Genomic DNA, 27,502 nt, shown 5'->3' on the forward strand with positions numbered 1-27,502 from the left:
CGACGGGAGCAGGACGGCAAGCCACCTCCAACCGGCAGCCATGGCAGGCATGCAAGACACGGCATCGGAAGGACGTCATGGCGACAAAAGCCCCTAAGGCAACGAAAGAACAAAGTAATATACATAAATAAGGGGGACACCGGGCCTCCCTCCCCCCCTGCTCTGGCCGGCGAAGCCGCCGGAGGAGGAGGAGGGGAGGGCTGCCGGTGAAGGGAGACGAAGGGAACGAGGGCTCAGGAGTCTTCGGGAAGACGGGAGAAGAAACTTGGAAAGCCTCGCAGTCTACTGAGACGTAGATAGACCCTATTCTTATTCTCCTTGGTATTAACACAAATAGTTCTCTTCTTGTTCCTAATTGAAGGGGTTTCATGCACTAATTAACTGAGTGACACCATTTAGTCTAACTGAGTAACAAAATTATGCTCCAGCTGAGCGCCACTATCATGGTTTCGCTGAGCTCCCTTCCACTGATTTCAGTCCGTTGGGTCAAACATGACATGCTATCTATCGGTTGGATCACGCATCATATGCTATAGTATATCATGCAAATCTGAAGAGGTAAGCAATCGGCTGGCCTATAAATAATGAAATCTGCTATCGGTAATGGATCGATCACAAGATGGATATATATGGTATATGTGGCGATACCTATCGATCAATCGCTCACATTTGACACGTACTGTCTCCACCATACCACACAAGCCATTGAAAAATTGAGATATTGGAAGAAACCAAAAAATCATGTCGAGTAGACGCTTCAACGACGTTCCAGTGGTTCGCAGTGAACCCGACGGAGGAGACCTCTCACTCCACGGTCTACTGCGATCTTCTGGTCGAGACGACGGCGAGGTTCTTCGTTGCGGCCGCAGCACTGTCGGCCGGACAAACTTGGTGCACCACGCCGACTAGGAGGACCCCTCGCTGCACCGTCCCTATGGCGCCGTCGCAGGAGACCGAGAGCATTTGCAGCTGCCCGCTGGGCCTCGCGCGTTCCACCACGAGTCAGGCGGCGTCTACATCCCCTCCGTCGGGTTCGATGAGATCTCGAATCCGATCGCCGTATTGATGACGATTAGTTTACCTCCGGCCGGAATCGCTCGCTTGCACTGGGTAAGTACCTTGACGCAGGAGGAGTCGCCCCAGGAATTCAAAACGGCCTAAAATGTATATAGAGACGCATTAACAACATTAATGTGCCGTGTGGAAAAGACAAAAGTAATGTGATTTTCATCGCATCGTTGTAAGAAGCATCAACCTTGGTCAGACTCCATGGAGACATACCATGGGCCATCCCGAAAGGCTTGTTGGGAGTGGAGAGAATGAACGGGAGAGCTTGGATTTTGCTATTCTTATACTAACAGATTTTGTTAATTGTACAAATTATTTAATGGTACAATAAATTCAGAATTTTATGAAAATTTGAGGGTGGTCTTGAGATGGGAAAATCCACCTTCCGTAAAAGTTTCAAATTTTTCAGAGCAAGTAACCTGGAATTATTAATTTTTCAGGACGGTTGAGTACTATTTCACTGATATTGAGATTAAACCGATTCTTTTTTTTGGGACATACACACCATTGAAATTTGATATACCATATACTCCCTCCATTTATTAATATATGACATATTAAGTTTCATTAAGACAAGACATTGACTACAAATTACTGGTTCACAAAGGGATTTGCTAGTACAAAATTATGGCTTAAAATTAACTAAATTTGGAAATTGGTCGACAAGTGAGACATTGGTGGGATCCCACCTCACACCTACTTCAAATGACATGGGTTTGGTCCGGATGCTGCGTCGGCTTGGCTCGCTGCTCCTCCACGTGGCCTACTTGCTCGCCGTCTGGCCGTCTCCTTCCATCTTGTGATCTAGAATTCCAGATTAATTAACTGTTGGATACCCTGTGACGGAGCCAGAATTCAACCAAACCCCAGGCCAACATGGTTTCATGCGTTGTAATTAGTCCAAATCCCAAGCCATGCATAACCACTGTTTATACTTAAACATAAGGGAGAAAAACTCCCAAGCCCCAGGCCATCGCCCTTGTTGCCTGGACCCGGCTCCACCTACCATACTACGTGCTCTGAATTTTTTTCACAACGCGCAGACGTACATATGCATGCATCTTGAAACTGATACAACAACTTTTCCAATGTTATGATGGAGCTCCATTGATTTCAATCGGTTGGGTCAAGCATCTCATATGGTATCTATTGGTTGGGTCATGCATCTTATACCATATAGTATATCATGCATATCGGTGATGGATTGCAAGAGATGCATAAATATGATATGTGGCGATACCTATCAATCGGTCGCTCACACCAGACAAGTCTCCAGCCACACCACACAACCCATCAAAGAAATGAGATATTGGAAGAAACCAAGAAATTATGTCGAGTAGACGCTTCAACGACGTTCCTGTGATTCTGAGCAACCTGGCAGAGGAGGCGCCTCACTGCCCATGCTACCATGATCCTCTTGTCGGGATGACGGCAGGGGGCGCGTTCCGCGTGCGGTAGGCCGTGCTGGTGAAGTGCAATGGTGGCCTCATCATCAACCTTTGTGCTGCCCATCATCGGCACTCCATGGGTCAGTTCCGATGGCGGGGAGGCCGATGTGCTCCTCTTCCGCTGACGACGTCCCGTTCAACTTCATTAACGGCATCGATGTCGATCAAGCCATTGGTGATCTTTACTTCACCGATAGCAGTGTCACTTATCCTGATAACATGCGATGGGACGAAAAGGGCGGCTATTGGGTGGTGTGTTGAACCAAGAGAAGGCAAGGCCGGACATGGCGCAGATGTCATGAAGAACCCGGTGGGCGTCAGGCTTGAAGAGCTGACGACGGCAAAGGGCGTCACGCTCAGCGAGGTCGCCCAGAGGAAGAACGGGCGGCTCTGGCTAGGATCAGTAGAACTTGACTACATTGGCCTAGTTCCCTAACTTATTAACGTTACCCTGTCGATCGATCGCTTTGTTACGAGAACTGTTTAGGCGGGTTTAAAGAGGATAATTGGTAAAGTTTTGTTAGACATATATAGTTTCCTTTATACAACTTTTAGGCTTATATGATCGTTGTGCCACTAGCTTAGGACTAACCAATGTGCTCATAGAGTCGCTTTCATAAATTTTTACTCCTCATTCATCTCATCTGGAACTTTTTAAAACGGCGATTTCATAAGTCACGTGTCCCTTTTTTATAGGACACATAGAGCTTTATTAGATAGCTAAGAAATTCTGCGGGGTTTACACACAGAGCATGCAGAGATTTCATAAGTTAAGATTTTCTTTTCTTTTTTTGGAGGGAGAATGCATCCGTTTTTATGTTCTTCATAAGCCATTGTTACACACGGAGCATGGGTTCGTTGCCAAAAGAGCTGCTGTACCGGTAGGTCAATGGAAAAAAAATCCGTTGATGACACAAGGATGTAGGGGCCTTAAATAAAAGGGCTTTAATGGGCCTATTAGTTGGGCCCGCCTAGACCAGAGGGGCATTTTACTCTTTTGGAAACACCCACTACTACTACAGTACACTATGCACTCATGTTTGCGTGTCGTTGCTCATGTGCTAGCACTCGGTACAACGTCCAGAAGGTACGAGTAGTGATCTCCTGTTTCATCAAGGGCTCGATCTGTTAGGGAAAGTAATTCATTTTAACCAACAAAAGCGCTGGAATCTTAACACGGATCCTGTCGAGTTCTACTCGGAATCCCAATGAGCAGCTCAAGTCAATTTGCGTATATACTCTCTCCGATCCTAAATTATTATCGAAATATGTAACTAGATGTTTTTTTAAGAATAGATACATTCATATTTGAACAAATTTGAGTTAAGAATTTAGAATCAGAGGGAGTACTTTACAGGAAGACCAAGCTGTGGCATAGGAATTATGATCAAGCCCAACAGCCCCTGTTTCAGATTAATTAACCGCTGGATATATCCCCATACCAAGTGTTCTTAACGCGCATGCATGCATGTATCATGCATCCGATCCACAACAACTTTTCAAATATATTTTTACTAGTGTTGATCGCACCGGCTGGTCAGTTGGGTCACACATCATATGCTATCTATTGGTTGGATCATGCATCTTATAACATATACTCCGTAGTATATCATGCATATAAATGTGAGGAGGAGCTAAGCCATCAGCTGACCTATAAATAATGAGATTTGATATCCGTAATTAATCACAAGATGTATAGGATATGTGTCGATACCTACCGATCGATCGCTCACCCCTGAGTACATGTATCCAAACTATATCGCACAAGCCACTCAAAAATTGAGATATCGGAAGAAACCAAGAAATTATGTCGAGTAGACCCTGCGACAACGTCCTTGCGGTTCGTGGCGAACCCAACGGAGGAAGTGCCTCACTGCTCGCGCTCGTCTGATCCTCTGGTCGGGATAAGACGGCCGGGTCTGGGGCGGCAACGGCAACAGGATAGAGTGGACCAGCTTCCCCACAGTCGGTACCGACCTTCAGGAGTTCCCACAGATCACATGTCCTGGACCTACGACAAGTCATCGAAAAGGCATCTAGGTGTGGCACGGTGATGAAGTGCATAGTTGGCGACATGTTTAACTTTATTCCGTCAGCTGACGCCGTTTTACTCAGCGTACTACTCTGCTCCCAGTCTACGAGGGCCTCCTGAAGGTCGGTTCCTAGTTTTTAAATGTGTCACGCGCCTGATAACATAGTTCATAAGATCAAGGATTACATACTGTTCGTGCTTAATGTGTTCTTCCACCAATCACTGTCAGTGTCAGCTGCAATTGTTCGTCTTTCATCGTGCCCAACCGAAATTTGCCCCCCTTGCTAATAATTTCTTCCAGTTGATGTAGTCGCTCTAATCAACGAGCAAAATATGACATGATGTCAGTGAGTTCCGTTTCAAAATCAATCCTTGGTAGTTGGTACCACCGTACGTCTATACCTAGTGGACGGAGGAAGAGGAACAGAGGAATTCGCGACACTCGCAGCCTCACAGGAGCGAGGCGGCAAAGGAGTAGTACTTCACTTGACGGCGGCTGAGAAGATGGGAGGCCGAGATGAGAAGATGGAAGAGGAACAGAGGAAGTTGTTGACGTCCATCCGATTGGAACTGAACGGTCGAGATCCACTAATCACTTGACCGATCCGACGTTGACAGCAGCCACGACGAAACTTTTCTGGATCAAATTCAAATTCCGATTGCGATTGCGATTGCAAAGCACTGGCGCCCTTTTAATCTCCCAGGAACCACCTGCCGTGAAACCCACCGAAGCTCAGCTCATCAAGACCCGCAAGTTCACAAGCCCGAAAGATTGTTCTGCTCCATCGGCGAAACCACCTCCAACAACTTGTTTTTGCTGTCAAAAATAGAAAAGCTCTCGATCATGGCCAGCCGCGGTTCGGCGAATACATGGCTGGTCCTCCTGGTTAGCCTCCTCGCCGTCTTCTTGGCACCATCATGCGCGTCGGCGGCGGAGATCAAGATGAGCCTGACAGAGCACGGCTTCCGCCTGCCTGCCGCTCCCGAGCGGCATCACCGGCGCCAAGAGCCTAGCCTTTAACGCTCGCGGGCAGGGGCCCTTTGCCGGTGCCTCCGACGGCCGCGTCCTACTGTGGGGCGGCAGCACCGTCGGGTGGTCAACCTTTGCGCACCACACGGATTACAGGAGGATCCCCTTGCGCACGGTTCCGTGGCGCTGTCGCAGAAGACGGAGAGCATCTGCGGACGTCCATTGGGCCTCGCGTTCCATCAAAAATCAGGTAATCTCTACATCGCGGACACCTACAAGGGTCTCTTGAGGGTCGGGTCGGACGGCGGAGAGGCTGAGGTGCTCGCCATTGGCGTCGATGGCGTCCCGTTCCACTTTGTGAACGGCATCGATGTCGATCAGGCCACCGGAGACATATACCTCACCGACAGTAGTGTCACCTATCCCCGCCGGTACGATAAGAAAAAAAAAGAAGAGAAATTAACCTCAAAAGAATATTCTCACAGGTTTAAATATAATATGATAATCCGAGAGTGATGCAACAGGTTCAACACGGAGATGATGATGAACGCGGACGCGACGCGACGCCTATTGAAGTACGATGCGCAGACCAAACGCGTCATCGTGCTGAAGGACGGCCTGCCGTACCCCAACGGCATCGCCATCAGCCATGACCGGACTTACGTGGTGGTGGCGCATATGGTGCCGTGCCAGGCGCATAGATGCTACGGGACAGTACGAGCTAATGGCCGACCTGCCCCGGATACCCGGACAACGTGCGGCAAGCCGTACATGCGCGATTCAGGCCCGGCGCGGCTCTTCGATTCCTCGGCTCGGCTCACTGCTCCTCCAGCCTCCACGCGGCCTAGTTCGTCTTCCATCCCGTGATCCATGGGCCGTCCTGCTTGATCAAGCCCATCAGATCGACCTGCCTACCTCCTCTCCAAAAAAAAAAAAAAATCGACCTGCCTACCACTACGCGCAGACATGCATGCATCTTGAAACTCATCCAGCAACTTTTCCAATGTTTTTGACTTCTGTAGAATGTAGATTGCACCCGGCCAGTACATAACTAGATATGATTTCCAACTACTTTTCCCCTGATTTCTGTAGGTCGGGTCACGCATCTCATACGCTACCTCACCAGTCCCTGAATTATTAGCTCCAAAAGCACCATCAGTATTGATCTTAATATATTCAGTAGGAGGTGGCATCCAGATCTGCTCCGTTTGATAGAACACTCCATTGCTTCTTTCCAATCATAATCTTCCATTCGGAAACATGATGTCATGATGTCTCGCCGTATACTGTAGTTCATCAACTGTTGTGGGTCTTTCAGCATGACTCCTATTCCTCTCAGTCCACTGGTAACAACATTTTACTAGCTTTATGGAACATATCTGCACGCTTGTATGTGATTGTTGTAGCACAAGTGCAGTTTTGGATTGCACGTGGGTCCAGAAACTTGAAAAAAAATGTGCCCAGAGCCCCAGACCGACGAACTGAATGGAGACATTCCACATCTACAAGATTGAACAAAACCGCTGAGACCAACAGTACATGGTTCTAGTTTAGCTGGTACAAGATCGGGTTTTGTGCTGCTGATAAGCGTAAAGCAAGATCGCTTCAAATACAATTGCCAAAATTATACCACAGATTCAACTTCCAGCAAAGTACGTTCCACGACTCGGGCATCAAGAGTAGAGGCGGCACTTTCCAGTCCCAGCACATACTGTGCACTCATTGGCATCACCGCCAACATGCCGCAGGCAGTACTTGATACGATCATTCATAACATCCTGCAAAACATGTATGGGAATCGAATAACTGATGAGCAAAAGAGCGGCATCGAGCATTCATGTTTTTCAGTTGCTATCAGTGACAAAATATAAGAAATTAGCACGGTAACTTAAGATATCCAACTTGGTAATACTGTCCCACATTAACTAATATAGCAAGAGAGTGATCACATAATGAACTAGAGTGATCTAGAGTTAAAATTTTACAAGAACGCTACAGACATTTAACTGGAAATGGTAAGTTAAGGCATGATAGAAGTTCAAGACAAAGAATGGTTCATAGTAGTGTGTTCAATAACTTCTGGATTTACAGTTCAGCGTCAAACCTTCCATGTAAACAAGAATCAGGAAATAAAATACTCCCTCCTTTTCACAAAGAATGACACCCACGCTTTTCGAGGTCGAACTTTGACCAACGATTAGACCAATTGTATGTAGATTATATGTTACAAATTTTATATCGTTGGAAAGGTTTTTGAAATACGAATCCAATGATATAATTTTTGTAACACATAAACCTCAAATCATTAGTCTAATTGTTGGTCAAAGTAAAATCTTGAAATGCGTGCGTGCCATTCTTTGTGAAATTGAGGGAGTACCATTTACTGACTCCAAAGTTTTCATTAATAACAGATAAAAATCTACTCACCCTTTTCAATGAAATACTGCAACATTCCTTCAAGATAAAATGTAGTAAATCGTCAAAAGGATGGGCATTCTAGTATATATACTCATCACGAAAATTTGACATTCCATTTTCAGTAGGCACCTAGTGTGCTTTTTCATTAATAACTTGCAGAAAAACAGACTACTGAATGTGATAGAAATAATCTAGAAGAATCTAGAGGGGAATTAATGTTTACACACCACCATAAGCTCATGCAATCCAAGAGGAGCAGTGACGATGTAGGGCACATTCGAGTGCTCTTTAGAGGCTTCTGCTGCTAAAGAAGGGATATCCTGAGGAAAAAACAGTTCCAAATTGCATGAGAAGTTGAGAACTGTTGTATCACTATAGCCATAATAACATGCCAAGAATCCAAGATAGAAGATAGACGCCGCAATCTTCTTCTGTATTAAACATTTTAAGAACCTGAAATAGACTTAAGTCCTTAACACCTTTAACATTGAGCATTGCCAATCTTAAATAACTCAAGGACATACTTGGTTCCAGTGTCGTCCAGGGGAAAGGAAATATGGACTGACAATAACACGGGATGCTCCTTGCTGCACGCATTTTCCAAATGCTTCCTTGATAGTAGGCTCAGCTAGCTCCTTCATTTTGTCAAAAGCACAAATTCAGCTACTTCATGCATCATAAAGCGAAAAAATATTATCCCCAAACATAGAAATAAAAACTAAATAATAGTATGATTCATTTCTTCAGCCCATGAAATTTGGTACTACAAAGAAAAACAATTGGAGAATAAAAAATAGAAACGAAAGAAATTTTGGAAATACATCTGTCTGGGCAATTTCAAGCAACAAACGCCTAAATGGCTAGTTTAGGTACTGATAATATACATCACTAGTTAAATATAGAAAGAAGTGTGGTATCACTTTGCTGCTAACATGCTTGGCAATGGAGACCGCGACTGAGATGGAGTGGGCGATTGGGCAGCATGATAATTTCCGAACTAAGGTAAGGCCATAGCCCATAAGCTTCAAGCAAAGCTTAACATGTTCAGAATTTGCCCCTCATTATTCAATATTTCACAAAAATGCAAGAGCAATAAACATACCATATGAGCTGGTTCAACAATCCTGTAGCCAGTCCTTGCCCTGAACATTGTAACAAAATCATCTGCAATTTTCAAGAAATTCATGAGGATAAGCGCCATGAGAAACAGCAGTAACTCAAGGAAAATAACCAGTCCATTACTTAGCATGAGATTAGATTCCTGTCGACGTGACCCATGATCGACTATTATCACACCATCATTTTCTCCCACAGTATAATCCTGTCCTCCTGTCGTTTCAGACCTGGAAGGAGAATCTGGTCTGGAATTCATAGCCTGGTGTCCTCTATTTCTTTTAACTGTCGTCAGCTTGACAAAGTCACAGGAATGCCTCACATGAGTGCTCCTGCCGCAAATAAACAAGAAACAGAATTAAAACAAAAGGCAACACAAGATAGAGCAAATGACAGTTATTCATTGGTGGCCAATAAATTGAATTGAATACAGGTCAACTGGCAAAATTTACCTTGAGGAAAATTTGTGTGTCGGATTTGCAGTGAAGTGTTGTAAGGAGATGGACACAGGGTGCATAGACCTATTAGAGCACCCCCGCGATTCTTGAGTAATGTAAAAGTAGAGGGCTGAAAGATCCCTCTATATCTTCTGAGGAGGCAATGCCGAAAGTCGGATTCAATAGACACCTTCTGCATGAGAGAATTTTTTAGTGGGGGTAATAATTTCTGATGAAACCATGCTCTTTAGACACTGCAAAATACAATATGAAGGGCGGAGGACCCGGTAGGGCAAAGTAGGGCGACCGCCCTACCTTGATTTTTGCCTCAGTTACTAATTGGCGAATATTAAGGAGATGAAACGGGGAGCTAAAGGGCGGGATCTGTTGGTGGGGTGACGGGAGCGAGAGAAACGAGGGGAGATAGATACCTGCGGTGGAGGCGCTCGCACAAGGAGGAAGACGAGAGACGGAGCGATGGGGCTGAGGCGTTGCTCGGCAGCGGGATGGGAAGAAGGGAGGGGCTCGAAGACGAAGACAAGCGATGGTTCATGTTTCCAAGCTTGTCTGACCTCGTCCGAAGGGCACATTTCTAATTGCACATTATCCTCTTCCTTTCCCATTCCACGCTTTGCTCCCCGATAATTTTTTTTTTTAGGGGAAGCCTTGTTCGGTTGTTCCCCGCAAATCCTGCCAACGGCCGGGTACTAGATGGCGACGGGCCACGGGTGGGCACAAAATGAAGTGGTGTCGTGCCAGTTTGGCCCACGGGGCTGATTTAGGAAAAAGGCCTGACACACTGGACTGAATCAATGGGAACAGGGAGGTGGTTATGGTTTTGACCACACAAGCTTCTGGCTTTGGCATCCCATGCGATTGCGACTCCGGGCAACTGGAGAGGCGGCGGCTACTTTTCATCTGACTTCGTCCTCCACTCGCCTAATCCATCCTGGCTCCGTTGTCCGCTCGCCCAATCGCCCACTCCATCTCAGTCGCGGTCTCCATTGGCCTTACCTTGGTTCGGAAATTATCATGCTGCAACCGATTTTCGGTTTTGTGAATGAATAGCATGGAATGTGAGGAAAGAATTGAAAAGGAGAAAATACTTAAGAAACCAAACAAACAGAAGTGAGATCCTTTTTCGCTTCATTAATTATTTTGCCTTTTTATTCTGAACAAAAATGTGTAGGGCGAGAAATAATGCGACATCTAGTTAGTACCAAGCTGTAACTTTCCGGTCATTGCCTGTTATGCAAAGCGCAAGGGTCCCGCTCTCTTTGTAATTATCCCCTATTTGGAGTGACCATTTATAATTGGTTAGTTTGTACATTTGGGTTTGGTTCAGTTAAAACCATTAAAGACATGTGTTTCTTAGTATCTCTTGGTATCAATTAGTTACATGTATTCAGCCGTCCTTCTGGCTGAGTAGCATAAAACATAATATGCTTCCATTCTATTACGATGTTTGCATAGTGTAATTTAGATTAATCAGCGAAATGCCTAAACCAACTACGTAAAAATGCAGTAGTGTTGAACCCTAGATGCAGGTCTCCATCAGTCTAAACCCTTTGGGTGGCATTGATGCATGTTAGATAACAAAATATGGATATGGATGTCCACAGAATCCAGCCTAGCGAAAACTCAGAAGCTGAAAGTGATCCCAGTCTCGGTTTAGTTTCAAGGAGGTCTATCTTCACGCTTTTCAGGGAGACTTGACTAAAACTATATACTCCGTATTTGTTTGGGACAAGTAACCATGAACCAGTAGATAACTAACTAGTTTTGTATAAGCACATATCAAAGTACCTGACTCCTGCATCCAATTTTCAAATTTGAAGTTCGAAGCCATGCATATCTGTTGCCAACTTCCACCAAGGGACAATTAGAGTTCAGGTTCATATCACATGGTATTATAGCTGAGAATACAAAATATTTACTCTTATAAAGATCTGAGATGGTGATGGTTCATTCACCCTCACTGAAATTACCCCTTGAGTTGCCAAGAAATTAGTTACCATACATATATCATTTAGAACATGTGTGCATGAGACGACTAGTCTTGTGAGGCTGTGACTATTCCTGTAGTAAAACAACCGTCACAATTTGAACGGTTGAATCTAAATTCAATAATCCACTATTCTTTTTTCTTTCTCCGAGACTTCTTTCTCCAGCCATTGCCAATCCAAGCTCACCCACCTTTCCTAACCACTCAAGCAACATATTCTCTGAACAGTGGCTCTACACATCAGGGGCCTAATGAGGTTAGCGAGATTTGGAGGAAAAAAACGGTTGTTTCAAAAAGAGCAACCTCATATTTCAAACATGAAAGTACATACGGAGTAGTACATTTCTGTTAGCACAAGTCAGATTCAAACATAGGCCAATGAAAAGATTGTCAAATTATAAGAGAAGGGGAAATACTACACAAATGTTTGGAGGAAACAAATTATAGTTGAAGAATTCCACTTTTTCTCCTTTTTTCTGCAGTAAAGTATTCGAGTCCAGTTAGATAAGACAAAACAAATTATAGTTGAAGAATTCCAGGAAGGAAAAGTAGAGAAGAACTTAGCATGTCAAGATGCCGGCATGTTGCTTTATAAGTGAAACATAAAATTAGAATGGTGATGAAATCTCTAGTTAGGAGCCTGTGCGTTGCTACGGCTAACCATGTATGCCTTGGCTAGCCTCATCTCAATAAATGTTTCTAACGTATGTTTTTTTCTCCTTTTCTAATCCCTGTATCCCCATATGTGGACCATGATTTCATCATTGGTACTTTGTCTCACGCATCCTCGGTCATGTTCTTCGGTTCTAACGAGGCTTTGTTTTGGTTTGTCCTTCTTGGGAATTTGGCTAAAAAATTAGACCTTACATACATCACTGAGTCAACTGAACTCATGACATGCAGAGGGAAACCCCCTTCTTTTTATTTACCCAGCAATTCTAAACTCTGTACTCCCATGTAGATGCCCTTATTATATTTTCAGTTATGCTACAGTACAATAGCTAATATAGTGACTACTTCAGATCTTAACCTGAACCAATCTTCAGTTGGTTTAATACTCTGATTGATTATAAGTGCAGGCAAGAAAGGTGCCAGATTTTTGCACTTATTTACAAATTCAAAGAAGTAAATATATTGGTTGAGGGTCCATCGAGCATTGCTATCATTAGGGCATCAAATGACCATGCCACCAACAGCAAACAATGATTGTTAAGAGAGAAGATAACCACATAAAGCATCTAGCACGAAGAGAGAAAAGTGGGAAGATAGTGCACACCAGTTAACATTAGCCAAGCTTCAATGCTTCCCTAAGACCAAAGCTCATCTGCGCCCGTCCCTTTTGTCCTAGTGGATTATTTCCATTATGCATCATATATCGTTAAAAATTCATTGTGGTCGATTTGGCATCCTGAAGACATACAGCACACACAAAAAAAGGATTGAATTCTTGATCTTTAGTTTCTAACAGATCACATGATGAGAACATATCTACTTACATTGTCCTGAATGTCCCGAAAAATATCATCAAGATGTGCCGTCTCCTGTACCGAACTCTTCACAGGATACCTCCTCCATCCAGCCACACCTCTTTCATCGATCAGCTGAATGGATCAAACTTTGCCTTCACAAACCTGATTGACATATAGTCAGGCTCATCATAGGCATAAAGTATTCTTGATATTTGAACCCCAACAATTCTGAATCGTCTACAAATTTGAAGTCCCATCATATCGTCTACAAATTCTTTATGTAACTGTTCTAACAGACAAATAAACCTGGACTTGGCAGGCACCTTTATGAAGGATAATGAATATCAACATGATCATTTAAAAGAGCATGAAAAAGCACAGAGAGCAACTAAAGAAAGGTTGGGGGCATGAAGACTGAAAGAGGCTCAACTGGCATAAAAGTAGTGTTGCTTTGAGTTATTTATTAAAATCCATCATCTACTATGGAAAATCACTAATTTGATAGCATCATAATATGTACACAGCCATGCCAACAAGGATGGCTTCTGAAAATAAAGGGTTGGATTGAGTAAGGTAAATAAAAATGGTCCAGATCACTTCGTAGTAAGCATATATTAGTTGTGAATTTTTTTCCATAGACCAGAATGGCCTAGGGAATTAAATATACCGTATTGAAGCCCGGAACATGAGGAATCAACATGGCAGTGAGGTACGCACACCTTGTTTGAAGTTGAATAATCAGGAAAACTAAATACGGTAAACAATGATAATGCACATAACTGGAAACTTGCAACTTTGTTATACGATAAAAAATTAAGCATGTCATCAGAGCTGCTTTCAGTCTTATGTACAAGCAAGCAACAAAAGCTACCATCAGATTAATCCCATCGAATTAATGGGTGGATGTATTCATGCATCGGCGCTGGGTTGAAGAAAATGACCTGAAAAAAGGGCATAGGTTATCATCCAATCTAATCAAACAAAGAAACTTAACAGTTGAAAAGAGCTAACTGAAGGTGCAACTTTTATCAAGAAACCTCGCCTGAGGTGCCTCCATGGGTTAATGCTCGGGGAAATCGACTGGCCGCTCTGCCCACCTAGATCACCCACCAGTTTACTTAATCATCACAAGCTCCACAAGCTCCATTATCAATCAGTAGGAACCCCCAAAACTCCAAAAAAAATCTGGGAAATCAAGAACACAAACCGGTAAGAAGAGGAATCCTAAACCATCTATAAAACACACATGCACGCACGAAAAAGAAAATCAATTTCGGGGATCGGTTCGGTAAGGCTGCAGCTTTGGAGGTTATCACAGACCTTGTACTTGAACCCAGTGGGAGGGCCGACCTGCCACTCGGCGAGCTCTTTTTGCAGCCGATTGCAGTCGATCATTATCAGCGCCTGCCACAGGGAAAAGGGAAGAATTTGTTTTTAGCCTAATCGCGCACGGAGAAACAACCAATCCGCGAAGCGAATCCCATGGATCCGAGGGAGAAACGAGGAAAAGAAGGAGAAGAAGATGGGTTTTAGGGTTTGAGACCAGCGGGAGGACGTGCGGCGGCGGTCCGACGGCGGCTGAGGATGCGCGTTGCGCGGATCGCCGTTGCGCGGTGGCGGCTGACGTGCAAATTACGGCGGTGCCGGCGGACGGAGCGGGGGAGGAGGGCGGCGTCGGCGCGGTGGACGGCGGCTCTATGTGGGCAGATGGATGACGTCCATGTCGAGCGCCCCCAGCGCAGGGGGCGCGGTCGGCGGCAGCCGGCGGAGCCGAGCGATGTGGAGGCACGCCAGCGCGTAGGCGTCACTCCACGCGTGGCCAACCTCACTGCAGGACCGCGAGTGTAGCTGCTCCCACGCCATATCCCGTGACGCCTCCTCCGCCCGGAGGTCGCCCGCTGCCTCCTTCTCCGCCGATTCCACGAAGGCGAAGCCCCCCTCCACCGTTATCTCGCGCAGCAGCGCCGATCCGTATCCGATTCACCGTCGGCCATCGCCGAAGGAGCATAGGGGAGGCGGGGGCGGAGGAGAGCAGGGACAGGGGCAGAGCGGAGGCGGGGGCGGCGCGACGGCGGAGGAGAGGGGGCTGCGGGCACGATGGGAGTGGCGGCGGCTCGGGGATGGGATCGGGGAGAAGGAGATGGGATCGGGGATTGGGGGAAAGAGCTGGGAACTTGGGATTTTGGGAAGTACGAGGGGCTGCGGGCGCCATTGCCGCGTTCGTGCGTGGAGAGGCATGGGACGGACCGCTCTGTCTGACTGTGAGAACGGACGTCACACAATGTGGGTCTTCCTCGAAAAAATAACACAATCAGGGCAAAGCCCAAGCAGCAGGATGTAGCGGCCCATATTTAAATTAATGGGCCTTATGGATGGGTCTAGTAGTTATGCCTGCCTAGACCAGAGAGATATTTGCCTTTGCTACTTTTGCTCAAAATTCTTTTTTTTGCCTTTGCACGGACGTCACCTGTCCCATTCCCAAGCACTCATCAGAAGTTCTAAATAAAATAAAATTAGTACTCCTGTTTATTTTGCCCTAAAAACAATCAGTATGTTTATTTACCCTGGAATCAATAACACGATCGTTTATCACCCGTAAATTCGGTTCTTCTTATTTTTTTTGCTTCAAATTTCCGTGCAGAAATGTCAGACAACCTCCTTAAACAAAAGAACTCGGAGGGATGCTGGCTCGCCGTGGAATTCATAACCAAAAGCAGCTGGAATCTTAAACACGGACCCCTGTTGAAGTCTACTCGGAATCCCAATGAGGAAATATTAATGACCAGCTCAAGTCAATTCGAATACTGCATGGGAAGACAAAGCTGTGGCATAGAGATGCAGAGAGGAATTCTAGTTAATTTCTTGGGTACTCAACACGATTTGTCTTTAACTGAAACAGACAATTAGCACGGTGTCCTAAGCAAGAGGTGTTCTCGAACGAAAATTTGAAGTTCCAAGAAGTTTTTTAATTTCGAAGCAAGAGTACCCTAGAGATACTCATGTATCGGTGCGTTTTTATCACGTAATTAATCCTAGATTACTCCATAGTACTCCGTGCACTACGGCCAAGTACTTTTTTCCGAGAGGCCAAGGCCAATATATTAAAGGGAAACCAACCTTTACAAAAACAATCTTTAAAGTAAAACAAAATTATAGCAAGTCCGTGTGGTACATCGTGATCTTCTTCTACACACGCCAGTGGCATGCCGTAAGTGAAGCTCGACGATGCCTATGTACCTCTTAACCACATCGAAATCAGAGAAACGTTGTTGACATAGCAGTCGGGAAGTCGCCGGTAGAAACCAAAAGACGCCGATGACAGTTATCTGAGAACAGTCCACCGTCTCGGAAAAGAAGGTGACGAAGAGAGTTGGATGACCGTTTCATATCCAGCCTGACAGATCTAGGAATACATAGCCTCGCTAGTTTCACGATGCAGTCAAAGCTGGCCGAGCTTCGCCGTTCTGATCAAAAGTCAACTAGATTTGTTAGGGAAATTTTGTTTGGAAATATGGAAGTTCTTGAAACGAGATGTTCTGCGCAAATTAAAAGTTCTTTCTAAATGAGTGAAAGTTGGAAAAAAAAAACTGGAAACCTCATTTCAAAAGTTTTAAAGTTCTTTAAGAAAAAGTTGGGAAAACATTGAAAGCTCTTTTCTAAAGACTGAAAGTTGGAAAACTAAAAGTTCCTTTAAAAGAGAGCAAGTAAAAGTCTTGAAAAGATTGTAAGTTAAAAAAAAAAAGGCTAAGGAAGACGATCGAGGTTACCATTCGGTGATGTGCCAATTACTCATCATCGAAGTATCGACATCAAAGCTCGATAACTTCTACTCTAGGTAAAAAACAGAATAGCACGTGCAGTAATCTCTCCAAACGGGCCATCAAAAAAATCATCAAAGAACGAGCAGTCCAACGGCTTCGGATCTGAAGCTGACCCATGAGATAGCGGGGCGCACGATTAATTAACAAAGGAGTAAAACCACCCACTCGCGCGCATGCAGCAGCAGGTGAGCAGAGTTCTCGCTGCCCAGCCGCTCGTCGTTTGGCCCGCGCGCCGGAGTTGGTGAGGGTGACACATGGCCGCCGCCTGCAAGATAAGATCGGCAGGGAGTCAGAGTTTAATTATTAGTGATTAGTCTGATTACTAGTGTTAGTGTATAAAGTACCTTAGCACCAAGGAAAAAAGGGCGCACTGCACTGCAGTGGTGCGTGTGCTAGCTGCTGCTGTACATGAGTGGCGTGGCGTGGCGTGGCGTGCTCGTAGAAGAGTTGTTGAGGCGTTGGTTGAGCTAACGCCATGTGACCTCATCGATCACCGGCTTACCGGCCGGCGATCTCTGGAAGGCTGGAATGACGGTGAGGGAAAAAGGTCGATCCGGTGCATTGCATTGCGGACGTCCTTTTAACGAAGAATTAATAATCTTGTGGTGGTGACAGCATGATATACTCCTAGTCCTAGACAAGACAGGGAGCAGCTAGGCAGCTAGCCGGCTACTCTGAGGATGCGAGCTGTGAGGATCAGTGCGTTCTGAGTACTATGTCTCGTGCTTTTCCCCATGCTGCTCGTACTCGATCCCAGCTTCAGTCAGAAGGGCACAGGCCCGAACCCCAAAGCGAATCCAGACTGATCATGATTTGATTTCTAGCCCAAATTTAATTAGTAGACATTGATGTTTTTCTACAAAAAAAAAACTGTTTTCCATTATATTACTCGTACGTATTAAAATCTTACGGTACATGGCCGGACATGTTACGTTGTTGGCTAACGAGAACGGCCCAGATAGAAGAAACAATTTCTCCGGGAACCTGAAAGTTGTAAGTTATCTCTCTCAAAAAAGAACCACATCCACTTTTGGAACATGCCCTCTGATCGGTCCATGGATGGATCTCTACTTTCTTTCCCAACCACTCTTAACCAAATCATTGTCCTTTTTCTTTCAGTTCACTCCTTTGATACTCCAAGGAAAGATCATAGTGACCTCCTATCTTTAATCCTATCACATCAGCAACAACTATCGACACGTCGTAAAGCCTCAACTACTGCCCAAAAAAAAAAGCTTTGGGCGGCTAAAATTTCTAATCGTTTTTTTAAACAAAATTTCTACTAATCGTTTTTTTAAAAACAAAATTTCTACTAATCGTTTTCATACTCCTGCAACATGGTGATCGATCCCACCATATTCGATCGAGGTTTGGAACACGGGAGATATTTTTCTTTCTTTCTTTTGATTCTCTTCAGAGTCGATACGTTCCTTGTGAATTTTTCGAGACCCAAAGTAGGAATCTTTCATTTAAAACAAAAAAAAACCACTAAATTTCTCCAAAGTGCTCCACGTATATGTCCGCACCGAATCTCTCTTTATGACTGCTTTGCCATATCCAAAACAACACATCAAAATTAAATCATGGAGAGTTTAATATCATGCCCTACAGCCACAACACGTCATCGATCGCCCCACCATAAGCTAGATGGTTCTTCTCTCATCTGCTTCCAAAAATCATTGCTCGAGATCGAGAGGTGACCACCGCTTCTTGTTGAAGCGAACGAACCAATAGTGCTGTATCACTGTATCAGCAATTGGCACATCACAGTCGATCTTCATCAATGAATGGGCACTCCCATAGTCTCCATTCCATTCCATAAACTCAGAGAGCTACAGCTTCGTGTTTGTTGGGAGAGTACACATGTCTACTGTGGGAGCATCAACCCATCTCTGATTTAACGAATGAATGCTTTGCATGCAAGAGCTGTACCAGTTTGGTTAGTGATCAGCATTCATGGATGGATGAAGACTGAAGGGAGGTCGTTATAACCACCGGTCGGTCATTTTCCACTTTGTGTTGGATCACCCGATCGAAAGTGTACTGCTGCTGGGAGGACAGAATTTCTGTGAGTCCCCCACAACCTGGTGCTGGCGGTACAGGAGTCACTCATGCACGTTAATTGGTGCAGTACAAATCGTTCATGCATTCGTCCAAGAGATTGTTACTCCCTTTTTTTTGGAAGGACAGGTGCTTTATTACATCAAAGCATCAAGTACACAGCCTCGCGAGTTAGCTGCAAGGACGAGCGAACATGGAGTAAAAGTAAAGGAGCAAAGACAGGAAGGACGCTGCTGCTGCCTCCTTTCATGTCGAAATTTACCGTGCCTAGTAGACATGAGCGATCCGCCAGTACTCCTTTGACTTGACGAGATATTATAAAACAGTTCGTGGCAACAGCCAGATTTTTTAGGTTACATTTTTACCGGTGTGCGTGTTAGCTTGTTAGGGAAGTAGGGGGATCAGGGTAGTGTTGAGTTAGTTTGGTATATATATAGGCCGGGGATTCGTGGGCAGTTTGGATATGGGTCTTATCTATCTGTCTGTTACGGTAAAACCCCTCTTTTCTTAGAGAGGAGAAGGTGGCAGTCCATTTCGGCTGCTCCACTGTCCAGAACTTGTCCAGTGTCACCTACTTGATCGTCCCCATCCTTGTATACTCTCGTGTCATGTGAAACAGATGATAACTCCATCGCATCTCGCATCCATCCGTCCATCCCTTCGTATTTATAAACACGCATCATCTGCTACGAATCACAAGGAAACCCCAGGGCTATTCCACACAACACCATCAACGCGCCTCTTCCCATCAGGCCATCACCCGCAACCGAAACGGACGGCCCACTTCCGAATTCCCAACCCTAGACCAAACATCGCAGGGTTGCAGCTCCCTTGTCCTCGTCACCCAATAACCCATCATCAGGGCGTGTGCAATGTGGTGACGTCAACTTTCTCTTAGCGATGCTACAAAAGATAAAATCTGACGTGGAAGAGAGAGAAACGAAAAAAAAAACACAAGTCTTCTCTTAATTAAGAGATGATTTCTTCACAAGAATGATAAGGCAAAGACAAGGCAAATTTATACCAGATTTCACCTTTTCTTAGAATTTATTTAGTTAATTTTATTCATCTAAACATTAATTTTAAGATGAAACACTAAGAGATAACCCATTATACAACATGTTTTGTTGTCTTTTTTAATTGACGTGAAATGTCAAAGATAAGACGATCTTTATGGACCATTGAACATGCCCTCACGATCGATCTCATCTAATCTATCCTACCTCCATTACCAATCTCTTAAATCCTTCGCCGACCCTTGAAGCATCATCATCGACGTCGCCCCTCCAGCCATATAAACCTCTCACGAAGCAACAACACGAGCAGAGCGCAACCAAGGAAGGAGGAGCTCTGGCCATGTCGAGCCCGGTGCACGCCCGCAAGGCCATCCACACCTTCTCCATGAAGGCGGCCAAGCTGCAGAGCTTCCTCGGCCTCCGCGTCCTCCTCGCCGCCGCCCTCGCCGCCTTCCTCCTCCTCTTCTCCGCCCGCACCCTCTTCCCCTCCTCCACCAACCCCCCCTCCTCCCACGCCCTCCTCCACGGCGGCGGAGAGTCCTGCGGGAAGCTGCCGGCGGCGGTGGCGGAGACGCTGGTCCACTACGCCACCACCAACACCACGCCCCAGCAGACGGCGGCGGAGATCGGGGTCTCGCTCCGCGTCCTCCAGCGCCGGTCCCCGTGCAACTTCCTCGTGTTCGGGCTCGGGCTCGACAGCCCCATGTGGGCGGCCCTCAACCACGGCGGCCGCACCGTGTTCCTGGAAGAAGACGCGTCGTGGATCGAGTCCGTCCGCGCGGCCCACTCGGGGCTCGACCTCGAGTCCTACCACGTCCGCTACGACACCCGCCTCACCGACGCCGACGACCTCCTCGCGCTCCGCGACCACTCCGACTGCGTCGGCGCCGACCTCGACGCCGGCCCGGAATCCTCCTCGTGCAAATTGGCGTTGAAGGGTCTGCCGGCGGTGTTCAGGGAGGTGGAGTGGGACCTGATCATGGTGGACGCGCCGACCGGGTGGACGCCCGAGGCGCCGGGGAGGATGGGCGCGATCTACACGGCGGGGATGGCGGCGCGGGCGAGGCGGCCCGGGGACGGCGCCACCGACGTGTTCGTGCACGACGTCGACCGGAGCGTGGAGGACAGGTTCTCCAAGGCGTTCCTCTGCGAGGCCTACCTCGAAGAGCAGGTCGGCCGGATCCGCCACTTCGTTGTTCCTTCTCACCGGGAGAAGCCCGGCACGCCCTTCTGCCCCCAGAACTGAAACTCCTGATCAACTTGATCAACTGTTTTACCCATTTTACCCCTCGAACTGCCGCGACGCCATTGGAGGCGACGGGCGTAGCTTGTTACCACTACTACCGTGGCCGTCGGATCGAGAGACGGACGCTCGCGATCAAGCGCAGGAGGGAGATCAGAGATGGGTGTGGAGATTATTTTTTTTCTGTTGGTTCTTCTGCGGATGCAATCGTGTTACTAGCGGTTGGTTGGATGCACGATCCGACGGTGCGGCGCGGCCTTGGGCAAATATGCTGTAGATTATCTCTACCATCACTTCGTCAGGGGATCTATACTATACATGTTGTTCTTCTCTTGTTTATTTCCATTAGTCTTTTTTTTTTTGCAATATATTTTCTCTTTATTTTTTGGGTTCATGGTTTAAGTAAGGAGATGTATGTGGAATTAACGAGGGGATGATAATAAGATTTATTTCTTTGCATCAATGATTAATAATACTGTACTATAGGATGATAATAAGATTTATTGTTTGGATCAATGATTAATGGAGTACTATATGATGAATCATGAGTAACATTATCTTGCATAGATTCATTCTTCATGAGGAAAAAATATACTCCCTCCGTACCAAATCCCCGACACGTATATACGACGCAGTAGTATGTTCTACCATGTCTGATGAGTGTGATTCAATTAAGCGGTCGTCGGTTCCATTACAACCCAAAGGTGAGTGAAGACTGAAGATACATCTTCTACGTATTTCCCTCCTTAATCGAGTCTTCTATACTCTAGATTTTACCATTTCCCTCTCTCCTCTGCGACTTCAGCTAATTTTATCCCGACTCTAGTTACCGCTGAATTGAAACCATTCATTTAGAGGTGTCAGTTAATTCAGTTTACGTTACGCCTGAAAGATGGATCCCGATCGAGCTGCAACGATTTCAGCTGCCGATATTAACTCCACTTCTACTTGAGGTGTGTTCCGCTGTGCCTTTCCAATCTGGCTAGCTGACACGACGGCGGTCTGATGATTTTGATTGCTTGGACGAATACATATGGTACGCTGTCTTTTCGCTGGGGCAGTGACCTGCCTGCCATTTTGTAAAGGGGTGGCTTTCAATTCATTCTCCCATGGCATGGCACATTTGCCGAAGGCGCCGAATCGGGCGTCTCTTTTAATAATTACCCAAGGAATTGGGGTTCTTTTGATTGCGGGGAAGTTTGTTCATCCGTAGAGGTCAAGAAGAAGGTGTGACATCTCTGAACCTGCAGATGTAAGATGCAAGCCTGTCTGCTGTTTTTGTTTACACGCAAGTTTACAGAGAGTTACGGAGTTCCTTTTCGAGGAACAGTTATAAAAGTGCTCGCTGGAAAATCGGAGTAGATATCAAGAAACCAGTGTGGACGATGCGTTTGGTTGGAGAAAAAAGAAGAAGAATAACGGTATTTGGATTTTTTTTTTCCTTTTCAGTGGGCCTTAACCATGGACATGTTCAATACCGACGAGAAATCGGCCCACTATCCAGTAAATCGACGGACGTCCGTACAGTATTACTACCACGACTCCAACGAGAAACACAGCCTGGCCCGTCCAAGACGAGGCCCAAAACTGTCTCCGGTCGCGTGGTCTCCTGTCCTCCACGGCCGGTGCTCGACTGCTCGCCATGGCTTCCGGTGCCGCGGCCGCCGCCCGCCGCGTCCTTCTCCTCCGCCACCGCAACCGCGGCCACCAGAACCTCCTTCCCGCGCAACACTTCTCTTCCGCCGCCGCGGCCGACGGGTTGGATGGCGGGGACGGCGGCGGCCGCGTCAAGATCTTCGACCGCGACCTGAAGCGCCGGCACCGGGACCGGGCGGCGTGGGCGATGCGGGAGACGGACGCGCTCGCGGACGCCGTCGCCGATAACCTCCTCGACCGCCTCGAGGACTGCAGGAAGGCGTTCCCCTCCGCGCTCTGCCTCGGCGGCTCCGCCGGCGCCGTCCGCCGGTTGATCCGCGGCCGCGGTGAGCTACTCAACTCGCTCTTCTTCGTCTTTTTTGCACCAACCTCTTCATTTCTACAATTTGCTGCGCTGAGCCATGTTTAGTGACTTCCTGAAAGTTTTAGTTTTCAACTTGAAATGATATGCCCCCTGTTGCTTCTCGTTAGTCTGTTGTAACTTGCAGTATGGTGATGATGATTTGTGTGGCAGGTGGAATCGAGAAGTTGACCATGATGGACATGTCGGCTGAAATGGTGAAGAAGTGGCGAGAGTTGGACAATGCTGCTGGAGATGGCCTTGAGACACATTTTATCGTTGGTGACGAAGAGTTTCTTCCAATTAAAGAAAGGTAAATATCTGTGTCAGACATGCTTAGCTTGCAGTGTGTTTCCCATCTACGTACTAATAGAGTAACTGGCTAACTGCACTGAAGCAACTTATCTTTGCACCTCTCTCCTCAAACCTCAAAATACTTTCTTCAGTTCCGATGAAAGTTCATGTATTTTTCCCCTTCCTATGCATGAAGAGATAAGTTGTCGATTTTATATTCTGCTTTCTTGTACTCATGTTGAGAAAGTCGATTATAGATTTTTAAGTTTGATCAGCTGATTGTGAAAACTAAAAGTATAAGCAACAACATAAATTGTGGTCTTGTGTTGTTTAGCCTATTAATATGGTTCTTGGTTTCTGAAGCTCCCAGGATTTGGTAATGAGTTGTCTTGGGCTTCATTGGACCAATGATCTACCTGGAGCAATGATACAGGTAATTTCTCTTACTTTAAACAATGAAACCAATATACTAATAGGTCTGTAACATTCAGTTATCAGACACTGAAATATCTGAACTAGTGATAACTGGTTGTCCTTTGATGGCAGTGTAGGTTGGCGTTGAAGCCTGATGGCCTTTTTCTTGCATCAATTCTTGGTGGAGACACTCTAAAGTGATAATCTTTGATTTACCATTTATCAACATTTTTCAATTTCTTGTCTGACTTGCCATTGTTGGATGCTATGATCAGGGAACTAAGAATTGCATGCACGATTGCTCAAATGGAGCGTGAGGGAGGCATCAGTCCTCGAATGTCCCCTTTAGCACAAGTATGATTCCTTTATGATTTGAGATTTTGCCCAAATGAGATACTGTATATGCTTCCCTTATGTCTCTATTGAATAGCTTAGCTTTCTAGAAGGTAAAATTCCTCCCATGAGACTGGATCTTAGTTGCAAACTATAGCCTTTACCTTGACCTAAGAGTTTTTTCTTTCGAGAAAATACCTTGACCTATTAGTTGTCTGTCTGTTCTAATGGTGATATTTGGTTGTACATTTCAAGGTGCGTGATGCAGGAAACCTTTTGTCAAGGGCCGGCTTTGCCCTTCCAGGAGTTGATGTAGATCGGTACACAGTCAAGTACAATAGTGGTTTGTACAAAAGAACTTGAATTTTCCGATGAGTGGTGTATTTATTTCTACAATATTTTCTGAAGATTAATGAACATTCTTTCTTTATGCTTATGCTCTGTAAACATCCATAAAGACTGTCAGATAGAACAGTCACTTTGGTCTTATCAATATAGTACAATAGTAATGGGTGTCTCATAAGTTCAATTTTTATTAACCATACCTATTTGTTTATTATACCTTGACATTGGAGATTCACTAACTTGCTTATTTGTCCTCATAATTTACTACTTTTTTGGTAACTAGCCCTGGAAATTGTGGAACATCTTAGAGCAATGGGAGAAACAAATGCTCTCTTTCAAAGAAGCCCTGTGAGTATTATCATAATATTTTTCTGAAAAATGTATGTATTCCAATTAATTCAGTTATCAGGGTAATTGAATTTGTACTGGTTTTCTACTGTCAGATATTGAAGAGAGACACAGCACTAGCCACTGCAGCCATTTACCAGTCAATGTTTGGGTTAGAAGATGGAACCATTCCAGCAACCTTTCAGGTTTTGTACTGTTTGATATTACAATTTTCTTGGAAGGAAGGGCAAAAAAAATTCAGACCAAAATCATCCTTTGTTTCAACTTTACTATGATTATAATACCCCTTCTCAGCCAATTTGACTTAATAGAGGCTGGAAATTGTGAAGTCCTTATTGTAAATGATCCATGGCTTGAGAGAATGTTGCCTGTTTGCACAGGTAATTTACATGACTGGCTGGAGGGAGCATTCATCACAGCAAAAAGCTAAGCAAAGGGGTTCTGCCACCGTATCATTCAGTGACATAAGGAAACAATTTGGTTCCGACCAGGACTGAACTTTTCATCAAACGGTATGTGGATGACATCTAGTTCTTCTGTGTTTCTGCATTGTTCCTTCACCCCAGCTCCTGCAGCTATGCTTATCCTTTGTGATCTTTTACCGACCTTCATGCAGAAAACATCTGTCGAAAAGAAATCCCCTAGTGGCTCATAACAGAACCTGAGGCTTCCCGTTTGCAGAAAGCAATCGTGGTCTGAAGAATCCCTCCCGTTACATCGTTCACGATTGCCTTGTAAATAATTCAGTGTCGGTGCGACGGTACTGAGTTCAAGGGAGTACATAATGGTGTGAACCTCACCTGTAGGGCTTTCCGTGCCGTGTTTACAATGTTATATGAGATGCAACTAGTGTTGTTGTGGTTGAGATCTGCTTAAGTTCGACGGGGATACTTGCAATTAACATGTCCCGTCAAGACTGAGAAGTAGAAAACGTACTTGCCAAGTTTTCATTTGTTGTTGATGGTTTGTAATCGTATGCATAACACTGGATGTTGAAGGTCGTTTTTACCATCAAAGTTGAGAATATAGCAGTATTATGGTCTGCTTAGCTATTCTTTATTACCTGACTTTCAGATGTGTTTTTGGTTTTCATCCTCTTCATTCCAGAACTGGAAAAGAGGAACCCCTGAAGAGATGCTAAAATTATGAAATCAAGCATATGTTTTGAACTTGCGATCTTTTGGAAATTCGAGCAGATCAGCATGCATAAAATCGATCTGTCCCCGTACAGCTAATTTAGCAATGCTCTGTTCTTGAATGTAAGAAGTTTTTGAAAGTGATCAGGAAGAAGTATCACCCAAGTTGTCTGAGTCTGCAATACCCACAGGAAGATCTCCCAAAGATCAGTTCCCAAAGTGGTTTGAGAAAACATCGTAGCAGGCAATATCAGTCCTGAACTCAAACCGCGCACCCGGCGAAGCCTCGGAATCCAGCATGAGGCGCTTGCGCTGATCAGCCATCCACTAGTCGTGGTCGCGACAAGCCTCCCGGACGCCAAATTCCATGAGCTCCAGCGCTCTGGCCTTGGCGACCAAGAACACCGGCGAAGCGGACATGTTTGAGGCTGCGCTCCAGGCACTCGACGGGCGCGCCACACTTGTCGTGGTCGAAGCCGAACTCGCCTCTCTGGCATCGATTGAGAGACGACGTGATGTAGAGCTTGGTGACGCTGGCGGTGGTTGTTGTTGTTGTTGTTGTTGTTGTTGTTGTCGTCGTCGATCAGCAGCTGGGAGCGGCGGTGGGTGTTGCTGCTGTTGTCGTCGTCGGCGCCAGGGGGCCGCCAGATGCAGTGGAGGAGGAGGCAGTCGAGGGAGGAGCACGGGGACACGGACATTGGGCGCCCGGTCTGGGCGATCCATTTCGGCCGGGTGGGTCTGTTTCCGTTTCGGTCCGGCATTCCGGAGGGACCAAACTTCGGCCTCGCGATCCATTTTCGCGCATTTCGGGTGGATGGTCAGCTTCGGTCTGCCGGGATGCATCGCCAACACAAATCTAGTCTGGGTTTGTGTCGCATGCGGACAACGACAACGAGCGCAGGGCCTTCGCACGCGATATTACCCTGTTTGTGTGAGTGGGAACACATTTCATTTCCCCCCACTCCTTCTTTTCCTGCCCTTCTCGCGCAAGCTGGCCATGGTGGACGAAATTATCGGCGCCACTCTTCCTGCCACCGCCCCCCCCTAGCCTGAGATGCAGCCTCGCCATCCAGTTGATCGCCCTCATTTGGTTCCAAAACCGGGATTTTTGTTGTTGTAATGAACTATGCTTGTCTGCCGATGAGGCCTAAACATTGATATGTTGAATTGCTTGCTAATTTGGCCATCGATTGACCTGAATTGTTGCCGCCGGCCAATTAACAGGGGATCGGCCGCACACATGGGAGGAATTTGAATCTGGACGCCAAATAGGGGTCGTCCGAAATGGGTCGCAGCGCTAGGAAGGGGGGGCGACCCAAACAGATCAAGGCGAGGCACGGAAACGATTTGCGTCCGTCTCGCGACCCAAGCGGACCAAACCGGACAGGAAAAGCGGTCCGTTTGGGTCGCTCCGCTGAAGTTGCCCGTAGGACTCTATATCAGCACTAAATGATATTTCTTCTTCTTTTTTTTTACAGAAAAAAACACTAATATTTCAACATGGAGACCCTTGCTTCAGTCGTCCATAGATGGAT

General features: G+C 45.9%; 3 protein-coding genes, 1 long non-coding RNA gene and 1 pseudogene across 8 annotated transcripts; 3 read left to right on the plus strand and 2 right to left on the minus strand.

The window, feature by feature from the left end:
- Positions 1–4,967: 4,967 nt before the first annotated feature.
- On the plus strand, positions 4,968–6,730 carry LOC100829034 (annotated as a pseudogene).
- A 263-nt stretch (positions 6,731–6,993) lies between these two features.
- On the minus strand, positions 6,994–10,095 carry LOC100837021 (sirohydrochlorin ferrochelatase, chloroplastic). Of its 4 annotated transcripts, none has more exons than XM_010240322.3 (7): positions 9,918–10,095; positions 9,502–9,676; positions 9,179–9,384; positions 9,039–9,100; positions 8,461–8,571; positions 8,164–8,256; positions 6,994–7,296 (listed from the first exon to the last, which is right to left on the minus strand). In XM_010240322.3, the coding sequence occupies exons 2-7, from the start codon at positions 9,564–9,566 to the stop codon at positions 7,192–7,194; spliced, it is 642 nt and encodes a 213-aa protein (XP_010238624.1). In that variant the 5' UTR covers positions 9,567–9,676; positions 9,918–10,095; the 3' UTR covers positions 6,994–7,191. The 4 variants fall into 4 exon arrangements, with proteins under 4 accessions (XP_010238624.1, XP_010238623.1, XP_010238625.1 ...); XM_010240321.3 differs by having other exon boundaries at positions 9,502–9,679; XM_010240323.2 differs by having other exon boundaries at positions 9,179–9,381; positions 9,918–10,082.
- Positions 10,096–11,374: 1,279 nt separating this feature from the next.
- Positions 11,375–17,325, minus strand: LOC104584755. 2 transcript variants are annotated; one of them, XR_001407890.2, is made up of 8 exons: positions 17,126–17,321; positions 14,504–17,046; positions 14,281–14,364; positions 13,998–14,145; positions 13,832–13,901; positions 12,988–13,122; positions 12,768–12,899; positions 11,375–11,967 (listed from the first exon to the last, which is right to left on the minus strand). It is a non-coding gene; the product is annotated as an uncharacterized LOC104584755 (long non-coding RNA). The 2 variants fall into 2 exon arrangements; XR_732715.3 differs by having other exon boundaries at positions 11,400–12,899; positions 17,126–17,325.
- A 2,748-nt stretch (positions 17,326–20,073) lies between these two features.
- LOC100829332 (glucuronoxylan 4-O-methyltransferase 1) lies at positions 20,074–21,617 on the plus strand. The gene has a single exon (XM_003576919.4). It carries the CDS (start codon positions 20,199–20,201, stop codon positions 21,102–21,104), a length of 906 nt encoding a protein of 301 aa, XP_003576967.1. The 5' UTR covers positions 20,074–20,198; the 3' UTR covers positions 21,105–21,617.
- Positions 21,618–22,656: 1,039 nt separating this feature from the next.
- LOC100837327 (putative methyltransferase At1g22800, mitochondrial) lies at positions 22,657–25,890 on the plus strand. The gene is made up of 10 exons (XM_003578746.4): positions 22,657–23,083; positions 23,272–23,410; positions 23,755–23,824; positions 23,938–24,002; positions 24,081–24,159; positions 24,394–24,481; positions 24,767–24,831; positions 24,927–25,016; positions 25,212–25,343; positions 25,448–25,890. Exons 1-9 carry the CDS (start codon positions 22,744–22,746, stop codon positions 25,326–25,328), a joined length of 1,053 nt encoding a protein of 350 aa, XP_003578794.1. The 5' UTR covers positions 22,657–22,743; the 3' UTR covers positions 25,329–25,343; positions 25,448–25,890.
- The last annotated feature ends 1,612 nt before the right edge of the window (positions 25,891–27,502 follow it).

Source organism: Brachypodium distachyon, chromosome 4, assembly GCF_000005505.3.
Source record: "Brachypodium distachyon strain Bd21 chromosome 4, Brachypodium_distachyon_v3.0, whole genome shotgun sequence".
NCBI classification, from domain to species: Eukaryota; Viridiplantae; Streptophyta; class Magnoliopsida; order Poales; family Poaceae; genus Brachypodium; species Brachypodium distachyon.